We start from the raw sequence: 22,759 nt of genomic DNA, 5'->3' as shown, positions 1-22,759 counted from the left end.
CAGGTGAGAATTCTTTGTTTAACTCTGTACCCCATTTTTTAATAGGGTTGTTCGGTTTTCTGGAGTCTAACTTCTTGAGTTCTTTATATATATTGGATATTAGCCCTCTATCTGATGTAGGATTGGTGAAGATCTTTTCCCAATTTGTTGGTTGCCGATCTGTCCTCTTGATGGTGTCCTTTGCCTTACAGAAACTCTGTAACCTTATGAGGTCCCATTTGTCAATTCTTGCTCTTAGAGCATACGCTATTGGTGTTCTGTTCAGAAACTTTCTCCCTGTACCGATGCCCTCAAGGGTCTTCCCCAGTTTCTTTTCTATTAGCTTCAGAGTGTCTGGCTTTATGTGGAGGTCCTTGATCCATTTGGATTTGAGCTTAGTACAAGGAGACAAGGATGGATCAATTCGCATTCTTCTGCATGCTGACCTCCAGTTGAACCAGCACCATTTGTTGAAAAGGCTATCTTTTTTCCATTGGATGTTTTCAGCCTCTTTGTCGAGGATCAAGTGGCCATAGGTGTGTGGGTTCATTTCTGCATCTTCAATCCTGTTCCATTGATCCTCCTGCCTGTCACTGTACCAATACCATGCAGTTTTTAACACTATTGCTCTGTAGTATTGCTTGAGGTCAGGGATACTGATTCCCCCAGATTTTCTTTTGTTGCTGAGAATAGTTTTAGCTATCCTGGGTTTTTTGTTGTTCCAGATGAATTTGATAATTGCTCTTTCTAACTCTGTGAAGAATTGAGTTGGGATTTTGATGGGTATTGCATTGAATCTGTATAGTGCTTTAGGCAAAATGGCCATTTTAACTATATTGATTCTACCGATCCATGAGCATGGGAGGTTTTCCCATTTTTTGAGGTCTTCTTCCATTTCCTTCTTCAGAGTCTTGAAGTTCTTGTCATACAGATCTTTCGCATGTTTGGTAAGAGTCACCCCAAGATACTTTATACTGTTTGTGGCTATTGTGAAGGGGGTCATTTCCCTAATTTCTTTCTCAGCCTGCTTATCCTTTGAGTAAAGGAAGGCCACTGATTTGCTTGAGTTGATTTTGTAACCTGCCACTTTGCTGAAGTTGTTTATCAGCTGTAGGAGCTCTCTAGTAGAGTTCTTTGGGTCACTTAGGTAGACGATCATGTCGTCTGCAAATAATGATAGTTTGACTTCCTCCTTTCCAATTTGTATCCCTTTGACCTCCTTATGTTGTCGAATTGCCCGAGCTAGTACCTCAAGTACAATATTGAAAAGATAAGGAGAAAGGGGGCAGCCTTGTCTGGTCCCTGATTTCAGTGGGATTGCTTCAAGTTTCTCTCCGTTTAGTTTGATGCTGGCTACCGGTTTGCTGTATATTGCTTTTACTATGTTTAGGTATGGGCCTTGAATTCCTGTTCTCTCCAAGACTTTAAGCATGAAAGGATGCTGAATTTTGTCAAATGCTTTTTCAGCATCCAATGAAATGACCATGTGGTTTTGTTCTTTGAGTTTGTTTATGTAGTGGATTGTATTGATGGATTTCCGTATATTGAACCAACCCTGCATTCCCGGGATAAAGCCTACTTGATCATGGTGGATGATCGTTTTGATGTGTTCTTGGATTCGGTTGGCAAGAATTTTATTGAGTATTTTTGCATCGATGTTCATAAGGGAAATTGGTCTGAAGTTCTCTTTCTTTGTTGGATCTTTGTGTGGCTTTGGTATCAGCGTAATTGTGGCTTCGTAGAAGGAATTGGGTAGTGTTCCTTCTGCTTCTATTTTGTGGAATAGTTTGAAGAGTATTGGTGTTAACTCTTCTTTGAAGGTCTGGTAGAATTCTGCACTGAAACCATCTGGTCCTGTGCTTTTTTTGGTTGGAAGACTTTCTATGACTCCTTCTATTTCTTTAGGCTTTATGGGACTGTTTAGATGGTCTAGTTGGTCCTGATTTAATTTTGGTATTTGGTATCTGTCAAGGAAATTGTCCATTTCCTCCAGATTCTCCAGTTGTGTTGAGTACAGGCTCTTGTAGTAGGATCTGATGATTTTTTGGATTTCCTCAGTTTCCGTTGTTATGTCTCCCTTTTCATTTCTAAGTTTGTTAATTTGGATACTTTCTCTGTGCCCTTTGGTCAGTCTGGCTAAGGGTTTATCTATCTTGTTGATTTTCTCAAAGAACCAGCTCCTGGTTTTGTTGATTTTTTGTATGGTTCTCTTTGTTTCTACTTGATTGATTTCGGCCCTGAGTTTGATGATTTCCTGCCTTCTACTCCTCCTGGGTGAAATAGCTTCTTTTTGTTCTAGGGCTTTCAGGTGTGTCATTAAGTTGGTAATGTATGCTCTCTCCATTTTCTTTTTGGAGGCACTCAGGGCTATGAGTTTTCCTCTTAGCACTGCTTTCATTGTGTCCCATAGATTTGGGTATGTTGTGTTTTCATTTTCATTGTGTTCTAAAAAGTCTTTAATTTCTTTCTTTATTTCTTCCTTGACCAAGGTGTCATTGAGTAGAGTATTGTTCAATTTCCACGTGTATGTGGGTTTTCTGTTGTTTCTGTTGCTATTGAAGACCACTTTTATTCCATAGTGATCAGATAGGAGGCATGGGATTAGTTCTATCTTCTTATATTTGTTGAGGTCTGTCTTGTGACCAATTATATGGTCGATTTTGGAGAAGGTACCATGAGGTGCTGAAAAAAAGGTATATTCTTTTGTTTTAGGATAGAATGTTCTATATATATCAGTTAAATCTAATTGGTCCAAAGCTTCAGTTAGTTTCATTGTGTCCTTGTTTAGTTTCTGTTTTCATGATCGGTCCATTGAGGAAAGTGCAGTGTTGAAGTCACCCACAATTATTGTGTTAGGTGCAATGTGTGCTTTGAGTTTTAATAAAGTTTCTTTTATGAAAGAGGGTGCCCTTGCATTTGGAGCATAGATGTTCAGGATTGAGAGTTCTTCTTGTTGTATTTTTCCTTTGACCAGCAAGAAGTGTCCCTCAGAGTCTCTTTTGATGACTTTGGGTTGAAAGTCAATTTTATCTGATATTAAAATGGCTACTCCAGCTTGTTTCCTGAGACCATTTGCTTGTAAAATTGTCTTCCAGCCTTTTACTCTAAGGTAGTGTTTGTCTTTGACCCTGAGGTGTGTTTCCTGTAAGCAGCAAAATGTAGGGTCCTGTTTACGTATCCAGTCAGTTAGTCTGTGTCTTTTTATTGGGGCATTGAGTCCATTGATGTTAAGAGATATTAAGGAATAGTGATTGTTACTTCCTATCATTTTTGACGTTATTTTTTAAATTTGATTGCTTAACTTCTTTTGGGTTTGATGAAAGGTTACTATCTTGCTTTTTTCAGGGTGAAGTTTCCCTCCTTGTATTGGTGTTGTCCTCCTATTATCCTTTTTAGGGCTGGGTTTGTGGATAGATATTGGGTGAACTTGGTTTTGTCGTGAAATATCTTAGTTTCTCCATCTATGGTGATTGAGAGTTTTGCTGGATATAGTAGTTTTGGTTGGCATTTGTGTTCTCTTAGAGTCTGCATGAGATCTGCCCAGGACCTTCTAGCCTTCATAGTCTCAGGTGAAAAGTCTGCTGTGATTCTGATAGGTCTTCCTTTATATGTTACTTGGCCTTTTTCTCTTACTGCCTTTAATATTCTTTCTTTGTTTAGAACATTTGGTGTTTTGATTATTATGTGATGGGAAGTATTTCTGTTCTGGTCCAGTCTGTTTGGAGTTCTGTAGGCTTCTTGTATATTCATGGGCATCTCTCTCTTTAGGTTAGGGAAGTTTTCTTCCATAATTTTATTGAAGATATTTGCTGGCCCTTTAAGTTGTAAATCTTCACTCTCATCTATGCCTATAATCCTTAGGTTTGGTCTTCTCATTGTGTCCTGGATTTCCTGGATATTTTGGGTTACAAGCTTTTTGCATTTTGCATTTTCTTTAACTGTTGAGTCCATGGTTTCTATGGAATCTTCAGCATCTGAGATTCTTTCTTCTATTTCTTGTATTCTGTTGTTGATATTTGCATCTCTGTCCCCTGATTTCTTCCCAAGGCTTTCTATCTCCAAAGTTGTCTCCTTTTGAGTTTTCTTAGTTGTTTCTACTTCTGTTTTTAGATCCTGGATGGTTTTGCTTAGCTCCTTCACTTGCTTGTTTGTGCTTTCCTGTAATTCTTTAAGAGATTTTTGTGTTTTTTCTTTCATGACCTCAGCCTGTTGACCAAAGTTCTCCTGTATTTCTTTAAGAGATTTTTGTGTTTCGTCTTTCATGACCTCAGCCTGTTGACCAAAGTTCTCCTGTATTTCTTTAAGTGTTTTTTGCATTTCCTCCTTGTTGGCTTTTGTATTCTCCTGGATTTCTTTCAATGATTTTTGTGTTTCCCTTGCAAGGGCTTCTAACTTTTGATCCATTTTCTCCTGAATGTCCTTCATGTGTTCCTGTACCAGCATCATGACCAGTGATTTTAAATCCAAATATTGTTTTACTGGTGTGATGGGGTATCCAGGACTTGCTGGTAGAGGAGAATTTGGTTCAGATGTTGCCATATTGCCTTGATTTCTGTTAGTGACGTTCCTGCGTTTGCCTTTTGCCATCTAGCTCTCACTGGTGTTACTTGGTCTTGTCAGTGCTGGACTCACCAGTGCAAGCTGCCCCTTCCCCGTTGGCCTCTGGTGCACAGCTTACACTCTGCACTGCCTGTAGACAGGGTGCTGTTGTCCAGGCTGTTCAGATCCCGAAGCAGGCACCTGAAAGCTCCCGCTGGGGCCCGCAGGATTTATTGGAGCACACCGACTTCTCCCAGCTGGCCGCCCGGAAGCCCCCACTAGCCTCTTGAGGGACTTGGAGATGTGGCAGCCACCCAGGCTGATCTGAAGCGGAGAGAGTTGAGCTGGGGGCTTCTGCCTGAGGCCTTGCCCCAGATTGTGTCTGTGGACCAGGTGGAACCCGTGTGCACCCCCAGGGAGCTCCGAAGGTGAATGTTGCTGTGACCTCCCCTGTGCTCCGCTCACTCCGCTGGGCAGCCGATTTCCCCCAACCGGGCTGGCGCACACTAGGTTAGCCTTGTGGCAGCCGATTTCCCCAACCGGGCTGGCGCACACTAGGTTAGCCTTGTCGCCCGGGCCCTGAGTCCAGGCAAACGCCTGGGAGGCCAAGGTCCGAGCAAAGTTCCCCTAGGGCTATGACTGTTATTTGGGTCCGCCAGGTGACCCGGATGGCGGGCGTGTGCGTCCGCGCTCCCCGAAAGCACTGGGAGAGTCTGTTGTGCTAATAACCTCCTGGGCGGGTTGACACACAGATGGCCCACCAAGCCGCCCAGTTCTTGGGGTCAGTCCTGTGCCTTTTGGGGCCTAGACCCCCGTTTTGTTAGCCTCAGGCTACGCTTGTTAGCAGTCTCTGCCCTCCCGAGCACTCTGGCTCCTGTAGGCAAAATGGCGGCGCGTGCGCTGGCCGGGGCAAAAAAAACTCCTGGCTGGGTTGGCGCCCCGATGGCCACTCGAACAGCCCAGGGCCTGGGTGCAGGCCAACGCCCGTCTGGCTCAGACCCCTGCGGTGTTGGGCCTAGGATTATGTTTGTGTACCTCAGTCTGACCGATCTCTGGAGCCCGGGATCAAGATGGAGGTGAGTCTCTCCTGACTGGCGGGAAGCCGAGTTCTCGGGAATGGACTTTTTAAAAGAATTAGGTTGTTTTGCCTGAAAGCCAAGTCTCTACACTCAATTTTAATTTTTTTCAGAGAATGCATCTATTTTTTTTAAAACTTCATGGAAGCACACTGAATTATGAGAAATGAAACCATATATAAAGGTACACTTTGCTCAACTTGACCTATGTTAGAAGTTATTACCACAATTCAAATGGCCATCTGAATCAACCATGAACAACTTGCAGAGTGCTTTGTGCTCCTTTCTGTCGTACCCTACCCTACACCTTGCCTCCACTGATTTGCCTTCTGGTGTTGTAGATTACTTTGAAAATTCCATATGAAGAATCATGCAGCATATTTTCTGTACTGTTTCTTGAATTCAGGATAACTGGAATAGAAATAGTAATCCATATTAGTGCATATTTCTTTGGTTTATTACCTTCTCGTGTGGTATTTTACTTCATGTAATTGGGCAAATAATACTTTTGTAGACACTAATGTCGAGATCAATTTGGACTATTACAAATAATACTAAGATAAATAGTTGTGCAGAAGTCTTCCCATTGCCAGAGGCTTTTGCACATCTTTGGTAAATCCCTAAGAAAGGGAGGCTGCGTGGCCTGATGCTTAGGAACCAGCAGAACTGCTGTCTAGTACCACTTTCCTTCCATTTAACAGCATGACTTCTAATGGCTTCACATCCTGGCTGAAGATCAGTCTGCACTTTTGGACAGGAAGTATATATGGTGATCTCTGTGGAGTTTCAATTTGCCTTTCTCTGTTGGCTGATAAAGCTGAGTGTCTTTCTGTGTCTTTAGGACAGACACATTGGTAGGTTTTCTTCTGTGAAGTGTGTGTTTAAATCTTTGCACATTCATTATTATCAAGATCCTGGGGGATTTAAACAAGACAGTGGTATAATTGAATTTTTTTTTAGAAAATCACGCAGGCAGAAAACAGTGAGGATACGACACTGGGTGAAGCTATAGTAGAAGGATGTGGGGTGGGATCAAAATACATCTAGCTGGAATAGCTACTGAAGAGATTAGCTAGCAGTGTGGCTAAGAGACACTTCTGAGATGTCAACTGTCACGTATTGAGTATATGCCTTGTTTGCATTACTCAATGCAATACTTGTTTGTATTATACTTGTGAGTTAATCAAGGGGGAGAAAAGCTGAGGGGTTCAGTTAAAAATGTATACATACCCAATACAAGTTACTACACTATGCATGTTCCCTCTGAAAGCTTATGAAGGTTTATAGCTGTTGTGTTGGGATAAAAGTGGAGACTGCTGTGGAGTGGGGAGTTTACAAGTGTCCAGGCCACAAGGCTGAACTCTCATGCATGGATAAATGTTCTTCCTCCTTCTCTCTTTTCCTCTTTTCCCTTCCTCCTTCTCCTTTCTTTCCAGTACCATGTATTTTAAGAAGCACAGCATCTTGCAGCACCACAGCAGGGCACCAGGTGGAGATTTTGTACCAAATTCTTCAGTTTAGGGAGAGACTATTTAATGAGTGTAGCCTAACTTTTCTCTTTAAGGAAAATCTTATTAGATGAGCATGGAATACTTCAAATCTCCATGTCCCTAAACCCCTTTCAACTTTTATACGTCATCCTTTGAACATTGTATACTAGGAGTCTTTAACAATGACCATTATTTTCCTATTAGATTTAGTTTTTACCTCTGGGGACAATCATCATCATATAACATTAACAGAGTGTGAAGGGAGGCTTTGCTACAGTTTGTATATTATAAATTCTATTTAAAAAATAATTTTGCAAATAATATCATACTTCTACACAATTCCTACTGAGCACTCTCATCCCAACCTCTCCCATCTGCTCCATCCCTGTCTACCTCACTCGCTTCCTTACAAATGTCTTTCTCATATTTATGATTTTTTTCTGTTCTGTTTTATGAACTGCTGAGCTAACCCTTGGCCATTTGTGTTAGCATGGATTTGGAGGCTCAATAGTGTACAAAACTCAAGACCACGACTCCCTCCTCTCCCTGGACCTGTGTATAGCTAGTAATTCAGCCACAAGGGGAAACATCAGATGGGCCCCTCATCCATCCATGACTCTTCCTAAGTCTAGTCCTGAATGGCCCCACTGTTGTGAGTTTGTGGTGGAAATGACTGGGTCTAGTCCCAGAGGATAGGAATTTTCAGCCCTTCACCCTATCTTCTGCCTCTCACATACTCCCCCCCCCCCCCCCACCTTCTACAAGCCTCTTAGCAGGGAGCTCTTAACTCAGTAATCATCTTTGACAGCCATGAATCTCTGCATTCGTCAAGTTTTATTTCAAAGAGGTTTCTTTGGTTAAAAGGGAAAGCAGTGTTTGTGTATAAGTGCAGATGGTTAAAATGCAGGTTGATGTTGTCAGTGTAGTTAAATGTCAATAATAAGTTCTTCCCTTGAGCTTAAGACCTCCCCAGACATTCAGTACTGAGGAACTTATAGTAGAATAAATAAGTTCCCTCCTGTGGAGTGGCCTTCAAATCTAATCGGAAGGCAACTGGTTACCTCTACTACAGTTGTGGCACTAATTTGAAGGTCGGCATTATCTTGCTCATCAGGTTAACAGGGTTTATGACTAGGTGAGACCATTAATGCCTTTACTTCCCCAGCAGTCTGCATAGCATCTTCCAGCACTTTCAAAGCTAGCCAGCAGGGAGAAAGTTGCCAGCTCAGTTCCATCTTGTTTTCTTAGCATCTTACAACTGAGGAGCAGTAAGGATATAGCCTCCATCTGGTGGGTGACCAAGACTGACAAAAGCCTACAATGTTTTGGGGGTCCCTGGGGCCTCCCTGACCAACTCCTAAGGAGGTCTCCCACACCATTCTGTTCTGGTAGAAGGGAAAAATAGAAGAAAGTCCATTAAAAATAAAAATAATACATATTTTGATTCATAGATGGTCAAATGACTTCCCTAGATGGCAACAGTGAACAAATGTGTCGTTCCTGTGCATGCCGCACGAAGAGTGCACAGACATACTACACTGAACTGAAGACTTGAAAGCTATCAGGGGCCTTGCTAGTAGTCATATTATGCTTCAAATGGGCAAAGGCTTACTTAAGTTCTTGGGGGAAAAAAAGTATAATCTTTTGATTTACATGGTCGTGCATTCCTGGGAAATTCAGTAACAGCCAAAATCCCACTCGTGTTATTCTTTCCCAAGTCGCTGGAGCCAATATTTTTTTCTATCCCTTTAGAAGCATTTAGCTCCATCTTGATCCTATTCCATAGACTTGGATTGTCTCATTGTTATTTTATGGATATGCTGAAATTTCACTTTATTTCTGCTTAGTTTTGTCAGTTTGACACAAATCTAGATATCTGAAAAGTGGGAAAAAACTGAGGAATTGCCTGCATCATATTCTCTTTTTGGCATGGCATGTTTATGGGCCATTTTTTTTGTTTGTTTTTAATTAATGTTTATGCCAGGCAGTGGTGGTTCATGACTTTGATCCCAGCACTTGGGAGGCAGAGGCAGGCAGATTTCTGAGTTCGAGGCCAGCCTGGTCTTCAGAGTGAGTTCCAGGACAGTCAGGGCTATATAGAGAAACCCTGTTTCGAAAAACCAAAAATAAATAAATAATGATTTATGTGGGAGGGCCTAGCCCACTGTGCTCAATGACATCCCTGTGCAGATGGTCCTGTTTGGTTCAAAGCTAGTTAGGAACATGAAGAGCAAACCAGTAAGCTATATTTTCCATGGTGTTTGCCTCAGTTCTTGCTTCCAGATTCCTGCCTGAGATCCTGCCCTGGTTCTTCTCAATGATGGCTGGGATGGAGAAGTATGAGCCATATAAACCCTTTCATCTCAAAGTTGTTTTTGCTCACAACAACAGGAAGCAAACATCTTTGAGTTCATCTTTCCAACGTTAGAATGACTAAAAGAAAACAAATGCTAGAGAGGAAGTGGGAAAGGTACTCCCTCATTCACTCTTAATGGAGTTGCTAAGTGGTGTAGTCGCTCTGGAAAGCAGTGTGGAGAATTCTCAAAAAGCTAAAAATAAATTTATCATGTGATGCTGCTATACCACTCCTTGGCATATGCCCCAAAGACTCAACATCGTACTCTACAGATACTTGTACAGTTGAGCTCTTGTTGCTCTATTCACAGTAGCTAGGAGATGGGAAAAACCTAAATGTTCTCAGCTAATGACTGGATAATGAAAATGTGGTGCATATATCCTACAGAATACTCATCTGGCAAGAAAAGCAAAAATCATGAAAGTTGCAGAGAGATGGATGCAACTAGAAAGAATGCTACCCATACCTAGAAAGACAAACACTGTATTCTCTCATGTGAATTTCCTGATAACAAATGTTCAGATATTAGTATGTACACCTGGAGTAACAGCAGAAACTAAGAAAGCAAAAGGGGGCAATTGGGTGAGTAGGGAAGGAGCTCTACAAAGAAAAATAACAGGATAGAGTTAATATGAAAGGGGAAACTGGGCTGAGCTTTAATTGGCAAAAATACAGAAGAAAAGGGAGTGAGGAAGTATAACCAGCAGTCAGCATGTTAGGAAGGCCAGAGCGGTGGTTCCCGGCCTTCCTAATGCCGTGATTCTTTTAACAGTTTAATGAAGTGCTGACCCCAACCGTAAAATTATTTTTGTTGCTACTTCATAACCATAATTTTGCTACTATTATGAATTGTATTGTAAATATCTGCATTTTCCAATGATCTTAGATGATCCCTGTGAAAAAGTTGTTTGATGTACTCTCCAAAGGGGCTGGGAGCCACAAGCTGAGAACCACTATCATAAAGAATCATATTACTTTATATTTACCTAAAGTTACATGAAATGCATGTAAGTGCTAACTCCATCCTAAATACCTTACACCCACAGGTGAGTGTGACTCTTGCCCTTCCTTTTAAAAGCTTCTCATTGCAACAGGCAGAGAACATTAGAGAAATCACAACTGGTCAAAATTCAGAGAAAACCGGACCATGGCGTGCCCAGCTCTAACTGATTCATCTACAACACAACCCCTTTACCTACGGCTCGGGGAACATTTTGGAAGTTGCAACAACAATTGCTGGGAAAAGAGGCCATTAATGTTAAAAGAAGCAAGTAGAGGTACCTGGAAGGGTTTGGGCAGACAAAGGGGGAAGGGGAAATGATGTCATTATAATCTCAAAAGGTTTAAAAATTTGAAAATCGAGCAATATGGCATTTACATCACTCAGAGTTTTGAGTTGTCTTCAGAGCTTTGCCCGTGGCTCATCCACGGAACTTTTTTGATGTATTTTTTTTCTGTATTCTTTGTTTACATTCTAAATGATTTTCTCTTTCACGGTTTCCCCCTCCCCATAAGTCCCATAAGCCCTCTTCCCTCCTCCCATTCTCCAATCACCACCCTCCCACTTCTCTGTCTTGGTAAACCCCTACAATGCTGGATCAAGTCTTTCCAGGACCAGGGTCCTCTTCTTCCTTCTTCTTGGGAATATTTGATATGCGAATTGTGTCTTGGGTATTCAGAGCTTCTGGGCTAATATCCACTTATCAGTGACTGCATTCCATGTGTGTTCTTTTCTGATTGGGTTACCGCACTTAGGATGATATTTTCCTGATCTAACCATTTGCCTAAGAATTTCATGAATTCATTGTTTTTAATTGCTGAGTAGTATTCCATTGTGTAAATATACCACATTTTCTGTATCCATTCCTCCATTGAGGGACATCTGGGTTCTTTCCAGCTTCTGGCTATTATAAATAAGGCTGCTATGAACATAATGGAGCATGTGTCTTTATTGAATGCCGGGGAATCCTCTGGGTATATGCCCAGGAGTGGTCCTCTGGAAGTGTCATGCCCAGTTTTCTGAAGAACCACCAGACTGATTTCCAGAGTGGTTACGGATTCTTAAAGAATGGCTTTAAGAGTAAACATAGGAACAGTGAGCCCAAGTCCGACGCGAGTACTGTGCTCCCAGTTCTCTGTTTTCTCCCTGCTATTGCCAGCCCTCTTCCCAGCTTTTTGCTCTAGAAACACACCTGGCTTCCTTTCTGATGTAGCAGAAAACTCTTCATATAGTAAATAATTATATGCCATTTAACTTGGCTGTAAGAGAGACCCATGACTCACTTCTGTTGTCCCAAGTTATGGGTTTTCTTCTGACTGTTCTTTGTGTTTGCGTTCACAGGTGGTTTCTTCCAAATGCTTAAGAAAATGTTATTTGACGTATTCCCTCTTTCTTCTATTCTCAATTTTCTAGTGTTTTCTAGATAATCAACAGCAATGTATTTTAATAAGTTACTACTTTTTACTAAAGAATTTGACTTTTCCATACTTTTATTGTTTTACAGTCAATTGTTCAGTATATTTTCATACTTTTTTTTAAAATTGCCTTTGTGTATATAATGTAGATCATGTGTGAAGTCAGAGGACAACACTGAGGAGTCAGTTCTCACCTCTTAGCATGCTGAGGCAGGTGCCTTGACTCTTCTGTTCTCCTGTATACCCCATGCTAGATAATCTGAAAATTTCTTGGTCATCCTCCTGTCTCCATTTCTCAACATACATAGCATATGTTAGATTAGATTAGTACCATTGCATCCAGCCTCTTAAAAAAAGAATTTATATGTAATTATGTGTATGGGTCTGTATTTCTGTGTGGAAGTATAGAGAATGTGAATTTGACAACGATGCTCTAGGGCTGGATTTTAGGCATCTGTGGTCCACCTGCTGTGTGTGCCCTCTACAGGAGCACTCTCTTAACTGAGCTCTCTCTCCAGGCCCTATTTCCAGCTTTTTAATGTGGGCTTTGCATTAAGTGCACACTCGTGTGCTTATCACACATGCATATCAATCTCCCTGGCCCTGAATTTTTCCATGTTTAAGTACAATCAATAATCACAACTTACACACTATTATTAGCAGTGTAAAAGCTCAAACAATGACAGGTATCATTTGGACAATGTAGAATCAACTAATGTTTGGTCAGCCTTTTTACTTATATTTTAAGTAACTGACAAAACCAAAATGCAGCTCTTTTTAAAAAATAAAATCGGAAAGTAATTTTAAAAAATAAACCTAAACTTTGAAGTTTCTTTTTTTAATATAATATTCATTTACATTTCAAAAAATAATTCTTATCCCCATAGTGGGAGGAGGGAAAGATTACAAAGATAAATGGAATTCAGATGGATTTCCTTGCTTTGGCTCACCCTTTTAAGTTCCAGGGCATTTTCAAGCTCACTAATGTGCCAACAGAGGCCCTATAACAGCCAAGCAAGTATTGCTTATGGATCCTGCTTAGTGCTAGGAGTGTTTTCAGCAGCAGGAACCCAACAAGGGCTTTGCCCACCACAATGCTTAGTATTATTTAACAAAGACTCAATGGTGCTATGGATTTAGAACCTTTCTACTTTCTAGTCAGTCATCCCCACTTACTTGACTGTGAACGAAGTTTGGAATCCCCGTAGGATGGTTAGTATTGTAAACTTATCAGAATCTAGCATCACTTGAGACAAGTACCTCTGGGTGTATCCATAGAAGACTATTTAGATTGTGTTAACAAATATGGAAAAACTCATCCTATTTGTGGGCAGGATCACTTTACAAGCAGGATATCCTGGACACTTTAAGACGTGGAAGGTATGCTAACATGCACAATGTTTTTTCTCTCTCTGCTTTCTGACTCTTGATGATGAATTGAACAATTGAACTGTGAACCCCCTTAATCCTTATGCTGGTTTTGCCAGAGTATTTGATTTCAGCAACAGGTAAAGATATGAAGACACAGTTCCCCTAGTTTCTCATCTGTGAAGTATGAGATAGAGGATCACATAGGTATTCCTTGAGGAACAATACAACTCACATTGGGCAGTGACTATGTAGGCATACAAGGTGGGTGGTCACGCATTTAGGCAAGAAGGTTGTAGAAGAAAGAACACTGAGCCAACTAGGGTTGTTTCTTTCAAGTTATTATTAAGAAGATCAGAGCCAATGGCTTAAAAATAAAATGTGATTTGCTCCCTGGTAAGAATTACCTATTAAGTTCAATGTGTTGTGTGGTAGAATGCAATGGAGCTTTCAAAAATAATAAAGCTCATTGTAGAGATTACTTACTGTGACTCCTGAGTTTACTACATTGGGTGATAAAGAACACTGACCTAGTTTTAAACTGTGATATGACAACCATCATCATCACCATCAAGCATCATCTTCACTGAGTGATTCCACCCTGGCTTCTCTCTAAGTGCATCATCCTGCTATGACAGAATGACCAGAGATGTTCCCTTTCTTCCCAAGGTCTCAAAGCTGGTAATACTCACACAAGAAATTTAGATTCAGGACTGGGGACATAGTGCAGTGGTAGTTATCTGCATGCCTAGCATGTGAAAGGCCCCAAGTTCGACTCTCAGCCACACAAAGTCCAATTGATGACTCACTTGATTGATTAACCTTGCTTTATCACTCGGTCTCTACTGGAGCAGGACTGTGCTGACACAATGACTGAGCCAGGCAGTGTTGATTAGTTGCCCTAAAGAAGACAGTTTGTCTTCCTAGGCCCAGATGACAAGTTCTGCTTGTGGAACTGGATCACGAGGAGAATGTAGCATCCAGAGTCTCAGCAGGGAAAGCAAGCAGAAGGTGAGAATGGGTGTTCCCAACTACCCATTCCATTTGTCTGCCCAACTATCCATCCCATTCTGCATCTGCACATCTTCAACTTCTACTTACAGACCAAGAACAGTGAATTCCATCTGTCCAATAATCTTGATGAAAGCATTATTTGAAGAGAAATATAATGTTTAATTTTAGGCCTAGAAAGATCAAATAAATTACATCATACCAAAGGATGGAATTTGTTCCACCATGGAAAAAGCAACCCAGGGCAGAACAATTATAGCGTATTCGAGTGCTGAACAACTTTCAAGCAGATATTATTGTTTGAAGATACTTTATTAAGATAAAAAAACTTTCCATTACATTTATCTATAAATCCATCACAGGCGAAAGGAAAATAAATAAAAATCTGAATCTTTAGGGACATTTTTGACTCCATAGTTTTCTAAGTCTGAGTTGACATGTTTGCTCACTTTAAATTACTACAGTTTAGGTATACTTGATGATTATATAGTACCAGAAATGTCAGCCTTAAACATGCCAAGTTTCCATATTACTCAGTAAAGCTGTGGCTATTGTTGCAAATTTCTCTCTTGACTTTTAGGCCACTCTAACTGGGAGGTGGGGGAGAAAAACTGCACCTCATACCAGGTTCAACTTTAAATGGACAAACAATGAAACCCTGTTTTCCTAATAGTGGCTGGCACTGCATCCCAGAAACAAGCTGTTGAAAGCTAGGAGCCAAGTGTTCTTCTCCTTGATGGTGGGAGTGCTGAGGTCAGAGAGCACAGCAAGGCCAGCTGCTGCAGGTACCAGCAGCCTTCTCTTGGCCTGGCTTATATGTTTTAATTAAATCTCTTTGTGAGCATCAAGAAATAGAACGGGTAAGGCCACATGCCACCTGATTTCTTAAACTGCTTTTTTATTAATTTAGCTTTTAAAGAAAGATGCTTGGCTGTGGTCTAACAAGTACAGACATTTATATTTTCATGACATTCCATCACCTTCACTACCTACCCCAAATTTCCCAAGCACTACCCCCAAATAAAAAATGAAGGCAACAATCACCAGATGACAAAAAACAATCAGCAAAGATATCTGAGGTATGAACATGGGATACCTAAAGTATTCGAGAATGTCCTATGTTGGACACACTTCTCATCATTGTATAGAAAATTGCTTTATAGAAGTATAGGCATTGCCCAAGGACAGAATATTCGACCCAAACCAACTCTTTAAGACTTGTGCTTTTAGACAGGCCACACAGGGCAGTGATTTCAGAATAGGAATCCAGTAGCCTTCCTATCTGCGTTTGAGCTGCATTGCTTTAATTAATAAACACAGAACTTCTATGGACTGTGTTCATTAGTCCAATGACTTGACTGTGGGCTTGAACATGTAATGAGGTCACTAGAGACTTTTTTTGTTTCTGCTTCACACAGAAATTTGACATTGTCTTAAGGAAAGCTAGCCATATATACCACCAAACAGCAGTGAACATGTAACATGTGTGTGAACCTATCTGCCAAAGGTCCAATATTTACATGGAATGTTGACCTTGCTTATAAAACTACTATTTTAAATTATATCTTTACATACAATTTATCTTATGAATAACCTCATTTGATAATTTAAAAATATGCCTTTCAAATATCTCACAAATATATAAAATTTTCCTACGTTTTATTTTTCTTTAAACATAACATTTAAACTCTTTACAAAGCAACAAAAATAATTTTTTGTATGCGAGTCATAGATGTGATGAGTCTTCCAATGGCTAAACTGCACTGCTCAGAGGACTGGCAGGAACCTGCTCTATGATTGAACTATGAATATTTGTAGTTTGCAAATTATTAACTTGCTAGAGATCTAAAGCATTATAGAAAAAAGGAACAATGTCATAGAAACATTTAAAAATCCATCTTCCTTTGGAATAGGTTAAGATGCAATCTGGCCAGTGTTCATCATTTTGTTGACAAAAAATTAACACAATATAAGATTTCTAAAACACACTTTAGAACAATTTTCATGTGTGGTGATTGCACACCAGAAACATGAGCACCTTTTCCTTCACTGTGCTCTAACTCATGTTACATGTTTTCAAATACTTAGCTCTTTCTTATAATTTGTTGAGAAATTCCAAAGCAAGAAAAGAAAACTTTCTGACTCTAGAAATGTCTTCTGAAGAGTGACAGATTAAAGCAAGAGGTGCTGTGTGATCATTTCTTGCCCTAAGACACACCATTTTTACTAAACTTTGAGGGAAGGCTTTTATCTACATCTATAACATCAGTTAAGTCTGTTTTTAAGCCCGATGTGGGAGGCTGAGGCAAAAGAAGGCTGAGCTCAAGGCTAGTGTGGACAACACAGTGAGACCCTCAACTTAAACAGGAGAAGCAGATTCTGCCTTATATAATATTGGCAGCATCACCAAGTTGTACCCATAAGGATTTACTAAGCTATAGTATGTGAGCTACTTCCTCAAGAAAAGATTTGAGTTTCCCCTTTGTTTTAGGATGTGCACATGAAGAATATATTTTCTAAGGGCAGGGTCTTATTTCCAGCTCAGTTGAATCTGTGGATCTGCTCAAGGCTGCCGAGCCCATGCTTTCAATGGAGAGCATGCAAAGTGAAAGGCTGGGAGTGCACCGGAGTGCAGGTGAGGTCTGAACTCTGATACATACTGCCTCTTCTATCAGAGCCAGGAAGTGATAAAGAAAACCAGGAAATACAAGTTTTGCCAAGACTACAGCATTGTGCAAATTTTGATTTAGAGTGTACAGTTATGTGCTTCAAATAAGGCTGTAAAAGACATAAACAAAACCAGCACTGAAATTTTGACTTTGACATTGAAGACTTTACATCTGTGACAGTGATACAAATTATTAAAAAAAAAAAAAAAAACTACCAAAAACATGGTAGTTGATCTAACCATGCAACTCTGCAAAAAGACAAGTGAGGATATTTTCCTGAGTTATGAATGTAACCAACTCACTGGGACCCAATGGGTATCAGTCTCTAGTTTGTCAAATGTTGTTTTTAGCTCATTAAATGCGACATTAAGATCATCATTTATTATGACTTTGTCAAAAAGATGACCATATTGACTTTCCATTATCTGTGCTGATTTAATCATTTCTTGAAAGTCTTCTTCCTATTAAAAACAAGTAATAACAAATTAAGTAACCAGGCAACTGCATTATTTCACATAAAGGAAAACATTCTATAATGACTTTACCTAAAGCTGTTATGTGTTCAGACTTTAAACGAAGTAAAAAACCAAAATCACCTTCACTGCTTTTTCAGAGGATTGTACTGCTAACATCAGCTTTAGCTGAACGTCCTTCAGGGTGATAACTAACTCACCATTACATGGACACATTACCATTGTCATGGATATCTGGGGGGAGGGTGCTGCTGACTGACGCTCTGGCTTGGCTATTTATATTTGTTCACAAGAAGTAATGGATAACACAAACTACTTTCTTAATGTTGAAAGCATTACAGGTCAATAGTTCAAATGCCCCTTCTATGGTCCAGTAGAAATGTTTCAAAAGCCTAGTTGAACCATATAAATTTGTAAATGCCAGGAGATAGTTTAGCTAGGTACAAAACTCAGGACAATACATTAAAAAGTATAAGCCACATCCTCAGACTATGCCATCATTTATGAATTATTTTTACTGAGAGATAAGTTCAGTGCTCAACAACTTAAAATAACTAGCAACATGTGACAGCATCTGTCCCTTAAGGACAAATGTCACCCTTTTAGAACAAACAGTGAACACTGGAAATCAAAATCAAGACCCATGCTTTATAACTAAAATCAATAGTTCCCAGATTAACAAAGACTAAAGGAAAGCTAATTAGATGAAAGAAAAAAAGGGTTTAATATTTATTTGTTAGTTTTTTATTATAAAGGTAGAATTTGAGAAGAATGAAAACAAAAACAAAGAAAGGCTTGCCAACAGTCAATGACAGATGGGCCAGCCTGACTCTATCTTAAAATCAGACGTCATCTTATTACATGGCCAAAATAAGTTCATTCCTGTTTTCTATAAAATGTAAACCTGACTAGGTCTTAACCCATTTTCTGGAATTTGTTATGTTCCATACCCTCCATCCTGATCTCTACCCTGGTAAGATAAGATGTTCTGTTAAATAATTTTGGAATGTTCAGCTAAGTTCCTATGAAACCAAAATTCTTCTGGAAATCCCCCAACCACTGAAAATCCCCTAGTCTTGTAGGTATTTTTAGCTATATAAATCCCACCTTCTCCTGTGTTTCATACTATTTTCTCAAACCCTGTTACAGGGAGACATCCTTGTCTGATAGAAAATAAACCTTGAATAATTTGTCTAAAGAATTTGAATAATGATCTTTACTTTCATTTGGTGAGATTAATATCAGGACAGCCACAGACATCTGAAGCCACAGCATCCAATGGCACTCGTATAAAATATGAATGTCATCAGGGGACATTGATCCTATGACCCAAATGGGGTTTCTACTTTTTACTGTGTTAAAATATAAAATATAAGGCAACAAAGCAAATTATTAGTTTTTGAATAGACTATTAACAGAAACTTATTTAGAGACTTTTAGCTTTAAAAAGGTTAAATAAAATTAAAAGCTAAGTAGTCTCTTATATAAATGACTGGCTTAGAAAAAAATCAGTATGCATGTGTAATACCATACTTTTTCTTTGTTTTGTTTGGTGGCATTGGAAATAAACCTAAAGCTTGGTGCATACTAGGAAGCCCTAAAACACAGTGGTTAATACTATCGTTGCAGTTATTGGTTTGAGGCACAGACTCTTGCTTTGTAAACCATATTAGTTTCAAATGTGCAAGAAAGAAGAGAATGACCCTATATCTTGAGTGCTGGGCATTGCAGGGGACACTACTCTCTATATCCAGCTCTACAAAGTAGTTCTAAGTCAATGTAACACAAACATCAATTCATAGAAAGAAGAATCTACAGTGTCATCAATCAAAATGCACATACTAAGCCTTTTCAGCGTTCTGGATCACAACTTCATCTATAACAGTGTCCCTAAGTACTGTGTACAAGTATCTAGGAGCTATTTGCATGGTGACTAAGATCGCGACACCCACCGTGAAGGGCTTTGCAGTCCCTTGGTCATCTCTGCTTGAAATAATCTTTGCATTTTTTCTTGTCTCTCTCAAACGCTCTATGGATGGAGGTTTTATAAATATCACATAAGGTTTGAACTCCAGTGTCCTTAAATGCTTCACTGTCTGCAAGGAAGAGAAGATATTTTTTCATATTTCTTCATAATCTCATTCATTCTGGATTTTGTAAGGAGAAATTTTCTTTTTTTTCTTTTTTTTTTTTATTCGATGTATTCTTTATTTACATTTCAAATGATTTCCCCTTTTCTGGGTCTCTACTCCTCCAAGTCCCATAAGCCCTCTTCCCTCCCCCTGTTTCTCCATCTACTCCTTCCCACTTCCCTGCTCTGGAATTCTCCTATACTGTTGCACTGAGTCTTTTCAGAACCAGGGGCCACTCCTCCCTTCTTTTTTTCTTAAAACTATTCTTTAATTAAACAGGTTATTTTTCAAACTGTTCTTGACAATGAGGGTGATCATCTCATTGAATAGCAGCTAGAGGATGAATGCAACTTTTACTTTAGATACTTTGAAATTAACCATCACTAACATGAAACAGTGGCTAAAAACTTCAGAAAACTAGGTTCTAGATCACACTTCTAAAAGATGTGATGATTGGTAACCTCCAGTCTGGAAGCTATCTTTTTTTACATTCTCTGTTAAGCAGCCTAAAGGTACAGTCTCTGTAGCCTCTGTTCTACATGAGAGCTGCCAGCACCCCTCACCCCAACCCCCTCAAGTGTCTTGTTTAGCTTTGTTTGGAATCTGGGTCCTACTATGCAGCCAGGCCTGCCTGGACTCCTACTGCTCTTGCCTCAGTTTCCTGAGTTCTGGATTATATGTGTGTAGCACCACACCTGTTTGTTTCGTTAACTTATTCTTCTCTCACACCAAACATCCCAACCAGTTTCTCCTCCCTCCACTCCTGAGTCACTTCTCACACTCCTCTCCTCTCCCTCAGATCCACCCCTCCTTTATTTCCCTTAAGAAAAAAGCAGACTTCACAAGGATATCAACCAAAGACAGCAAAATAAGTTACAACAGGAGTAGGCATAGACCTTCCTATCAAGGCTGAGCAGCTAGGTGAAGCAGCCCAGTAGGATGAAAGGGTCCCAGGAGCAGACCCATGCAGGGGCAATGGATGGTGCTGCTTCAGTCTCTGTAAGTCCACATGAGTCCTGCCTAGTCGATTGTATGGGTAGTGTTCTCCTGGTGGTCCCTACCTCTGACTTCTCTGCCTCCTACAATTCACACCTGGGTTTTTAAGTGATGACTTCTGCAGACTGAACTGTAGTCAAGGGAAACTGACAGAAGGGTCAGAACTGAGAGATATTACTGATTTCCTCAAGAGGGCCTCACCAGAGTCCCACTATGAGATTAAGTAGATAGGCTCCATGTGTTAAGGAGAGAAGGGAGGGTGGGGGAGGGTGGGGGTGGTGAGGATGGGAAGGGGGAAGAGGATGGCAGGCCTGGGAAAGCTCAGAGGTGCAGATAAAATACATTCCAGTCTATAAGCAGGAATTCAGATAAGCAGGAATACCCCCACTTCTTCCAGGGGCCTGGTCAGGAGGCAGCCACCAACTTGATGTTAAGAATTCTCTTACTCCAGCTTCTCTATCCCTAAGAGGCGTTGATATAAGGACTTGAATGTTTTCACCCACTGGCCTTCTTAGTTCAAAGTTTCCATAAGAGGCCCCAGGGTGATACAAAATCTCCTATGGCATCTCAGATAAGACAGTATTGAACAGTGCCTCATAGCTCGGTTGGGATTTAATTGTTTACATTGTGTCCAAGACCTAAATCAGAGAAAGAAAACCGGTCTAAAATGTCCACTTTCAGACTATAAACATTGAGAATAATACATAACACAAATATGTTACGTATGAAATAGTGTAATACATTATTAAAAGATCCAAAAAAGGCATGTAATAGCCTGAGAACTTGACTGAGTAAAACTAAGAGATACAAACATTGACCTTGGGAATTCTACCCATCTACTTTTCTGGTAACATAATGCCTCCCCCCCCCCCAAATGTCCCAACCTACATTTAAATAAGCAGATCTCATATGAAGCTCATTCTGAGATGCCGCAGGAGGTTCACAGGGAACTGCACAATGCTCTGTTTACTTACATGAGGCTGGACATCCAACAGACAAACTTTGTTCTTAGCTAGGACAGAGCGAACTGAGTCTATACTTGTACCATAGTAGTTGTTTTTATATTCACCATACTCAATGAACCTGTAGAAAATTAAAAGACACTCATCAGAATAGTCTGTAAATATGAAACAAGCAGGCGGCGTGTTATACTTCATAGGCAAAAGATATTTTTGCTGAATGTGTAAAAAAAATTTTTTTTTTTTTGCTGGGTTTAATAAAATAAACAGAGCCAAGCACTTCGGCAAATGTCAATTTTTAAAAAAAAATCTTCTACATTTTCAAATCAGTAACACTTGCTTGTGTTACACTTAAGCTCAAAAAAGTACTTTGGAGCTACGGGGTGCTAATGCTTTCCATCACTCCCTTTCAGAACTAATGCAATGCAATAAAAGGCTGAATAAGCCAAACAATAGAAACTACTGGAATTTCACTGCACACTACAGAGTAACAGAGCTGGGCACTGCAGCTACAGGAGCTGGGAGGCGGCTAATGGGACCAGGGCAGCGATTATGTGCTATAAAAACACAGTCGTAGGGCCAAACTTGAAGAAAGCATTTTGATGTTTCAATAAAATCCCACAATACTGCGTTAAAACACACCCTGCCTCTGATGCCCTGAAGTAGCTACACCTCAGCAATGGAAAACTGGGGGAGGGTGGAGTCGGAGCTGGGTGGAGGGCCTCAGAAGGTGTGCTCAACAAGTAGTCCGGCACACAGGCTGTATTCCAACGTTGTGAAGAATTCATGTGAGACCAAGGTATGTATGAAAAAGATTACGGGGAAAACACATCATACCGCTACCCATTAACATTCAAAATAAAGTCCTACCCAAGTTACATGTTGAGATTCAATTACTGGACTGGAAAAAAGTTCTAGAAACACACTGCGAAGTTTCCCTCAAGCTAAACCTACAGGCTTAGCTGAACAGAAACATAGCAGCTCCCTGGTACTGAAAAAAGAAAAAAAAAAAAAAACAAGATAGGAACATGTAATTGCTAACGGAACCTCCTCTTTTAAGGGCTTTACTTAACATTACTCTAATAAGTGAAATATGTTTCATATAGAAGGGACCAAGTTGTCTAAAAGTAGATACACAGGCACCAGTTTAAGAACAACAGGAATAGAAAAAAAAAATCTACAAAAATTTCACATACTTGTTATTTTGTACATCTGTCTCAAACAAATGTTTGGAAATAAAAATATATTCCACACCATCACTCTCCTGGCTCCTTCTTGCTCTAGTGGTGTCTGTAA

General features: G+C 40.0%; 1 protein-coding gene across 3 annotated transcripts in view; it reads right to left on the bottom strand.

Moving 5' to 3' along the window:
- Window positions 1-14,527: 14,527 nt before the first annotated feature.
- The window catches only part of Mpp7 (MAGUK p55 scaffold protein 7), a 225,124-nt gene continuing 216,892 nt past the window's right edge, over window positions 14,528-22,759 (bottom strand). For all 3 annotated transcript variants that reach the window (XM_052157097.1, XM_052157098.1, XM_052157099.1), the window contains 4 exons: window positions 22,660-22,753; window positions 21,479-21,587; window positions 19,329-19,472; window positions 14,528-17,364 (listed from right to left, as the gene is read on the bottom strand). In XM_052157097.1, coding sequence (XP_052013057.1) covers window positions 17,185-17,364; window positions 19,329-19,472; window positions 21,479-21,587; window positions 22,660-22,753 — 527 coding nt within the window. In that variant the 3' untranslated portion in view covers window positions 14,528-17,184. The remainder of the gene's footprint in view (window positions 17,365-19,328; window positions 19,473-21,478; window positions 21,588-22,659; window positions 22,754-22,759) is intronic.

The sequence above is a fragment of the Apodemus sylvaticus genome, chromosome 14 (assembly GCF_947179515.1).
Source record: "Apodemus sylvaticus chromosome 14, mApoSyl1.1, whole genome shotgun sequence".
Classification (NCBI taxonomy): Eukaryota; Metazoa; Chordata; class Mammalia; order Rodentia; family Muridae; genus Apodemus; species Apodemus sylvaticus.
This window is presented reverse-complemented; position numbering and strand designations above follow the sequence as displayed.